Raw genomic sequence first — 8,459 nt, 5'->3', positions numbered from 1 at the left:
ATGGTAGGGGCGTAACATTTCCGTCACACGCTTGAGGTATTCGGCCAATCACAACGCACTGGATAGCTGGCCAAGCAGAGCACACCTAGCTTTTCAGACTGATGCGCTTTGTAAAAATCGACGCGATTCAGAAAGGCGGGGCATAGAGGAGAAACAATAATGTACAGTATGTGGAAAATAATGTGTTTTTTGAACCTTAAGCCGCATAAACATTTCATTACACCAAATACACAAAATAATGTTATTTTTAGCAGCATCATATGACCCCTTTAAACCACACAGCTTCTCTTCAGTGCCTATTGCACGCAGTACCATGAAGTCCTGCATGCTGGCATCTTTGCTCATGGGCGCTCCCCTGAACCGTAAATACCATGTTACTAATTACTGTAGAGCAGCAAGAAAATTACATCCTGACAGCGCTGACAGGGTGATGGCACACAGGAATGTCTACAGTCGAAAGGCCATTACTAGCAACACTTCTTTAGGCACATAAGATGTGAATTCAAATGCAGCAGACGGAAAAAATATAACTTTCAAGCAACATGAGGGTGAATGAGTGACAGAAATTTCATTTTTGAATTAATTATACTATCGTTAAAAACGGTTGTGCTGCTTAATATTTTTGTGGAACTGTGATGTATTTTTCTTCTGGATTTTTTAAGGCCTATGAAGTTAAATATAACTGTTTATATGAAATAGAAACCTTTTGTAACATTATAAATGGCTTTACTATTACTTTTAATCAATGCGTTCTTGCTGAATGAAAGTATTATATTGTTATATATTACATTATCAATATCAGTAGTGGCAAAAGTCAGTACTGAATAAAAGTATTCCTTTCTTTAAAAAAACTCACCACAAACTTTGGAATACTGCGGTACCCTTTAAAAAAAACTGGACATTTTGAATTTGGAAACTGAATTTTAAATTAGAAAAATAAATAACTTACTGACCCCAAACTTTTGAATTCTAGTGTACCTTTTTAATAAAAACTGGGAACATTTTCAATTTGGAAGCTTTGAATTTAAACGAGAGAAGAAAAAAAAAAAAAGGCAAAAATATTTGAAAATACAATTGACTGTTTAAAAAATTTAAATAAACTATCCATATTCATATTTGTATGGATTATTGTGGCATAAGCAAAGCAGAGATACATAAATGTATTTTTTTTTAGAATGAAAGAGATAGACATTGGTACAAATAGAAAGAAATAAAGAGAAAAGTTATGTCCCAGACTGGAGGGCTTTGCTCTATGAGTCAAGTGCAGAGAGCCTTATTGTTCATAGTGGTTGCTAACAGAGATCTCCTCGAATGTGGCCTCCATGACTACAACCTTACTAGAGAAGAATCTTATTATGTGTGTGTGTGGAGGCACTGAAGGAGGGTGTCACTGTTCTACTTTACTTTAACTGGGTCAGCTTGAATGTATCTCTGTCGTTTTTTTTCTCTCATTTATATTTTTCAGTCCAGCATCTCACAAGTGGCTCACCAAAATGTGTTTGTGCACTGAAGTTGCTGAATACAGAAAAATACATTTATTGCACTCTTACAAAGGCATACGGCTTGTTGCGCCAGAACGAAACATTTTCATGTCGACCATAATGTCATCTCAGGAAAGCCGAGAAAGAGAGTGACAGTGTGAGGAAGGGAATAATGAGTGACTGAGTGCTGGTAGAAAGTGAGTGAGAGAAAGAGGGGGTGAGAGCGCTACAGTGTCAGCATATGTTGATAATCTTGCAGAAAGCGAAGGATTGCCATGGTTACCGAATTAATACTAAAAGGAGGTGTAGCATAGAAGACAATCAAAAATACATACACACACACACACACTCATAGGCGAGGTGGAGGGGTGGACACACACAAGTGGGTCAGAATATGAGAGACTAACTATTGAGTATCCCAGAGAGAAGGATGGTTTAGAGATGTTGGAGTAATTAGGCAAAAGGAGGGGCACTAGAGATCAAATGATCTCAACCAGTGAGAATGCACAACGACGCACTCTTTATCACTTCTGCTTGCCTGCTGCTGCCTTCATCTCCCTGCTCGCATACTTCATATAGTCATCTCTCTGTCTAGAAATAATCTCAATTACAAGCAGACAGAAGGTCAGATAAAAATGAGCCTGAGTCTTCCTGGTATATGAACTTTGTCCTGCTTTATTCAACTGGTCACTGTGCGGAAACTAAAGCAAGTAGCATGGGTTATGTCATGTGACTAGTTGTTACTCTGTAGTTAGACTGATGAGAAATTCTTTCGGTGGAGTATTGCATGCTTTCTAATGCAAGTTGTTAGTAGCTACACTACATCTGATGCCAGTATTTCCTAGGTATTCATTAGTGCTGCTTGCAAAGCATTACTGGTGTTGTTAACACTATAATTAGGGTTAGGGATCTGAACTAACCATTAGACCTAAGAATAAACTCTTGCATGCATCTTATTTGTGCTATGGACATGATGATACTTCAGATTGTGTGGCTTAATAAGGCGAGGTGTGCTATTAATTTTATACATCATCAGAGTTATTATTTTTGCCTGGTGGATGATAAAAAAATGGTAACAAAACAACAACACTTAATAGTAAAACAGTTGTGAAATGTTGTGAAATATTACATTTTAAAATAACTGTTTTCTATTTATTAATATATTTATAAATGTAATTTGTTATATATTACATTATCAATATCAGTAGTGGCAAAAGGCAGTACTGAATAAAAGTATTCCTTTCTTTAAAAAAACTCACCACAAACTTTGGAATACTACGGTACCCTTTAAAAAAAACTGGACATTTTGAATTTGGAAACTGAATTTTAAATTAGAAAAATAAATAACTTACTGACCCCAAACTTTTGAATTCTAGTGTACCCTTTTAATAAAAACTGGGAACATTTTCAATTTGGAAGCTTTGAATTTAAACGAGAGAAGAAAAAAAAAACAGGCAAAAATATTTGAAAATACAATTGACTGTTTAAAAAATTTAAATAAACTATCCATATTCATATTTGTATGGATTATTGTGGCATAAGCAAAGCAGAGATACATAAATGTATTTTTTTTTAGAATGAAAGAGATAGACATTGGTACAAATAGAAAGAAATAAAGAGAAAAGTTATGTCCCAGACTGGAGGGCTTTGCTCTATGAGTCAAGTGCAGAGAGCCTTATTGTTCATAGTGGTTGCTAACAGAGATCTCCTCGAATGTGGCCTCCATGACTACAACCTTACTAGAGAAGAATCTTATTATGTGTGTGTGTGGAGGCACTGAAGGAGGGTGTCACTGTTCTACTTTACTTTAACTGGGTCAGCTTGAATGTATCTCTGTCGTTTTTTTTCTCTCATTTATATTTTTCAGTCCAGCATCTCACAAGTGGCTCACCAAAATGTGTTTGTGCACTGAAGTTGCTGAATACAGAAAAATACATTTATTGCACTCTTACAAAGGCATACGGCTTGTTGCGCCAGAACGAAACATTTTAATTTCGACCATAATGTCATCTCAGGAAAGCCGAGAAAGAGAGTGACAGTGTGAGGAAGGGAATAATGAGTGACTGAGTGCTGGTAGAAAGTGAGTGAGAGAAAGAGGGGGTGAGAGCGCTACAGTGTCAGCATATGTTGATAATCTTGCAGAAAGCGAAGGATTGCCATGGTTACCGAATTAATACTAAAAGGAGGTGTAGCATAGAAGACAATCAAAAATACATACACACACACACACACTCATAGGCGAGGTGGAGGGGTGGACACACACAAGTGGGTCAGAATATGAGAGACTAACTATTGAGTATCCCAGAGAGAAGGATGGTTTAGAGATGTTGGAGTAATTAGGCAAAAGGAGGGGCACTAGAGATCAAATGATCTCAACCAGTGAGAATGCACAACGACGCACTCTTTATCACTTCTGCTTGCCTGCTGCTGCCTTCATCTCCCTGCTCGCATACTTCATATAGTCATCTCTCTGTCTAGAAATAATCTCAATTACAAGCAGACAGAAGGTCAGATAAAAATGAGCCTGAGTCTTCCTGGTATATGAACTTTGTCCTGCTTTATTCAACTGGTCACTGTGCGGAAACTAAAGCAAGTAGCATGGGTTATGTCATGTGACTAGTTGTTACTCTGTAGTTAGACTGATGAGAAATTCTTTCGGTGGAGTATTGCATGCTTTCTAATGCAAGTTGTTAGTAGCTACACTACATCTGATGCCAGTATTTCCTAGGTATTCATTAGTGCTGCTTGCAAAGCATTACTGGTGTTGTTAACACTATAATTAGGGTTAGGGATCTGAACTAACCATTAGACCTAAGAATAAACTCTTGCATGCATCTTATTTGTGCTATGGACATGATGATACTTCAGAATGTGTGGCTTAATAAGGCGAGGTGTGCTATTAATTTTATACATCATCAGAGTTATTATTTTTGCCTGGTGGATGATAAAAAAATGGTAACAAAACAACAACACTTAATAGTAAAACAGTTGTGAAATGTTGTGAAATATTACATTTTAAAATAACTGTTTTCTATTTATTAATATATTTATAAATGTAATTTATTCCTGTGATGGCAAGGCAGAATTTTCAACAGCCATTACTTCAGTCTTCAGTGTCACGTGATCCTTCATTCAAAAATGTATTTAATAATTTACACAACCAATCATTTCATTTGTGTATGAATTTCATTCTTCTGTTGAACACAAAAGAAAATATTTGGAAGAATGTTGTTAACCAAACAGTTGACAATATTGTGTATGATATTTTACATTAGCAATATCAGTAGAGACAAAAAATAAGCGCTCCCATAATATCTTGTTTTTATTTCATCACATTTGTTGTCATGGTAGTTGTCGACTTGTCGTCATAACAACATTGGGAGAATGGGGTGGTCAGTTTAGCCTATTTCTCAAAATCATTGTGTGCCTCATCTCTCCTCATTTTGTCTTTTTTGTCTCACCTTGAACTGTTTTAAGCATGGAATATTTCTGTTCTCTGTTGCTGTTGTCCACTGACTTTCTCTCTCTCTCCTTCTTTCTCGACACCCTGACACACAGGAAGAGAGCGGTTGTCTTGTATTCTGGGTGTGAGTACAGAGGAGGCCAGTCGTTTTCAGGACACTTTCCTACAGACGTACAGAGAGGTGCCGGCCTTCATCCAGCACACCATCCAGAACTGCCACATACACGGTGTGTGTGAGATAAACACAGAGTAGAGTTGAAAAAACTAAGCAGACACTCTTTCACAAAACTCACTCACTTCACAGTTCAGTGTGTATATAGAGCTGCCGTTAGGCCACACTTTCACTGATATTACACACATCATGGTTTTTACACCATGGTGTGAACTTAAGTCACACAATACTCATTCTTTCACTTCTGCTGTGACTCAAATAGTTACATTTTCTGCTGCCATTATATTCTATCTAGTTTCATCTCAGTGTTACTTTAAAATATCAAATGCACAGTTTACTGGCCGTTTTACTATTATTATAAAGTATGAAGTATACATTTTGTTTGGTGTGCTGTATTGGCATGAGAAATATCAATACAATGTATGGCGAAACAAAATAAAGAACAATGCAAGGTAGCTAAATAAAAGGTGACATAAAATACTAAAGGGGTCATATGACGTTGCTAAAAAGAACATTATGTTGTGTATTTGGTGAAATGAAATACGTTTATGCGGTTTAAGGTTTAAAAAACATTATTTTCCACATAATGTACATTATTGTTGCTCCTCTATGCCCCGCCTTTCTGAAACGCGTCGATTTTTACAAAGCTCATCGTTCTGAAAAGCGAGGTGCACACTGATTGGCCAGCTATCCACTGCGTTGTAATTGGCTGAATACCTCAAGCGTGTGACGGAAATGACGCGAATATTGAGGAAACGATAGATGGTTTTCATGCTGAAGTAAAGTAAAAGACCGCTTCTTAAACCAAAGGTGAACATGTTGGTATTCTTGTGGGGGAAAAAAAACAAAAGTGAAATATGTATAGATGTATGTAAGCAAATCAGACAATTATCTTTTCTTGTAAAACGTGACACCAGGATCGCGAATTCGAAAGTGAAAGCATCCGAAGCCCGGCTTATAATAATGAGAAAGGAAAAATTGAAATTGCATCATATGACCCCTTTAAGTATTAATGATTAACAGCTAGAAATATAAAGGCCTGTCAGCGCCAATAGCCTCGTGGGCAGCACGTTGACATATAATATTGTTGCGCTTCAGGCGTCCCGAGTTCGAGTCCTGGCTTGCGGACCTTTTCCCGATCCTATACCCCCTCTCTCTCTCCCTCTTTGCTTCCTATTTAAAATACTGTCCTGTCCTAATTAAGGCAAAAAACGCCAAAAATAAATCTTAAAAAAAAAAGATGATCCAATAGTCATATCATTAAATACAATAGCATAGGTTCAGTAATAAAAGACAGTGTTAGATTTGTTGCTATATATATATATTTATTAGTGCTATACATGCATGTGTTTGTATTTATATATGCATAATAAATATACACAGTACACACTCATATATTAAGTAAAGAAAAACTTTTATTTTCACGATTAATCGTTTGACAGCACTAATATATATATGTATATATATTAGGGCTGGTAATTTAACGTGTTAATTAGATTAATTAATTACGGTGAAAAATAAAGCGTTAAAATTAACACATTTAACACACTTGCCCTGCCCCAGACCTACATGGGTCATCTTGACATTTCATACAGTTGATTGATGACAAATTTGAGGCAGGGCAACAACTCACTGCGTGATGGAGCCTAGAGAACGTAGTTAGAATTAGAGCCCTGTATTCCCGACAGGCCCTGACTTTTTTACGCCCCTCGAGCCGGGCTTCAGGCCAATTTTCACGTCATAGTTCAGACGTGGGCCGGGCCTCGGGCCTGTTTTAGGCTTCTCCTTATTTTTATATTTTAGACATCCATCAATTAGTGATGAAAAAAATTGCCTCGCTGGTGGAAACAACACGAGACCGTGCTACCGCGACTGTCAAGAGCGGCTCGATGGTGTTTAGTGTCCCGCAGCAGTATGTATGGTGCGTGCTGTCAGCTCAGCTGAACAGTTCTGCGTTCAAATGCAAGCAATAGGCTTAAGCTTGCCGCAAAGCACGGGCAAAAGTAATTACTATAAATGTGACAGGGGGAAATAGTAAGGAGATATTTGAGTTATTTACTAACAAACTAGTGCTTGTTAGTAATCTCCTCAGACGCGCCTTTAGAGAGAAGTGCATCTTTACGGATTATGATTATAATGAAAGAGTTTTTGTTTTTGATTTGTTTTATTTTGTTAAGTAGTAATTTAAAGCTTTCTATAGATATATTTATCGTGTCTGTGAGGCGAACTGTCCGTCTTGCCTGCGCTTATTTCACTCCTCCCCTCACTGCAGCCGCCTACTCTCACCTACATTTCAGGCAAGGCGAGGCGCATCTCAAACAAGCCCATTGTCTTCAAGACTACTAGAAGGCTACAGGCAGGTGAGTTTTATCAGGGTTGGATCAAATCTCTGCAGGAAAGTGGCCTGGAAGGGCGAAGTTTGCCCATCACTGGGCTAAATTGATCAAACATAGGCTCACTGTCTGCCGCTGGCCGTTACTTTAAAAAAACAAAAACTTATATTTAACGAACAAAAAATGCTCCAAACGTTTTTTTTAAATTAACTTCATTAAAAAAATGAAACGAAATAATCACTTTGCTATTACATACAAAACTTAACTATTTTAATAGCTGAAACAGTAGTATAAGCTGTTTTGGGAGAACGGGAAAAAAAGATGTGCTCTGGTCGGGCTCGGGCCGGTAATTCTGATAAGCTGTCGGACACGGGCCGGCCTAGGGCCTGAGTGTCTCGGGCCAGGACCGGGCTAGGGCCTAAATTTGAGGCCCGTGCGGGACTCTAGTTAGAATGTCCCTAAAATTCAAAGTATGGGGCAAAAAAGCTCAAAAATTTTTTTTGTCTCATATTTACATCATATAGTTAAACAATAACACACGAGCAATAGGCTAAGTGCAATATCACACGAGTGCAGATGTGATACTGATCTTATACAACGGTTCAGTAAGTAAGAAGTTAATATTGTGTTATTTTAGACACAATGTTGTCTGTTTTGCTTAATTTTGCCAACGAAAATATAAATACAAAGCAGAACTGTTTGTCTCCGTCTCTGAGCAACACACAACGGCATTTCATTTCTTAATGCACGTTTTGAAGAAATTGGGTGAACCATTTGGCGCGTTGAACCATAGGCCTTAGGTGAGTTGGATTTGATGCGGCGCTCCACAGAGCGATCGGTGTATGACATCATAGTACCGCGAGAGCGGCTGAAAAGCATAAGGAGCCGTCTGCTCTCTAATCGCTCTTGCGGTACTTTGATGTCCACACCGATCTGTCTGATGGTGATGATCCGCTTCAAGTCTAACAAGCCTAATGATTCAATGGACCATTCATAAAGAACCATTTACT

At 37.8% G+C, this 8,459-nt stretch overlaps 1 protein-coding gene across 1 annotated transcript in view; it reads left to right on the top strand.

The window, feature by feature from the left end:
- The window catches only part of LOC107691978 (DNA polymerase nu-like), a 59,101-nt gene that overhangs the window by 46,292 nt on the left and 4,350 nt on the right, over positions 1–8,459 (top strand). The window contains exon 18 of the mRNA XM_016490852.1: positions 5,040–5,173. Coding sequence (XP_016346338.1) covers positions 5,040–5,173 — 134 coding nt within the window. The remainder of the gene's footprint in view (positions 1–5,039; positions 5,174–8,459) is intronic.

Source organism: Sinocyclocheilus anshuiensis, unplaced genomic scaffold (assembly GCF_001515605.1).
Source record: "Sinocyclocheilus anshuiensis isolate Anshui unplaced genomic scaffold, SAMN03320099.WGS_v1.1 scaffold426, whole genome shotgun sequence".
In the NCBI taxonomy this organism is placed as follows: domain Eukaryota; kingdom Metazoa; phylum Chordata; class Actinopteri; order Cypriniformes; family Cyprinidae; genus Sinocyclocheilus; species Sinocyclocheilus anshuiensis.
The sequence above is the reverse complement of the archived record's forward strand: the minus strand, read 5'-3'. Positions and strand labels throughout refer to the sequence as shown.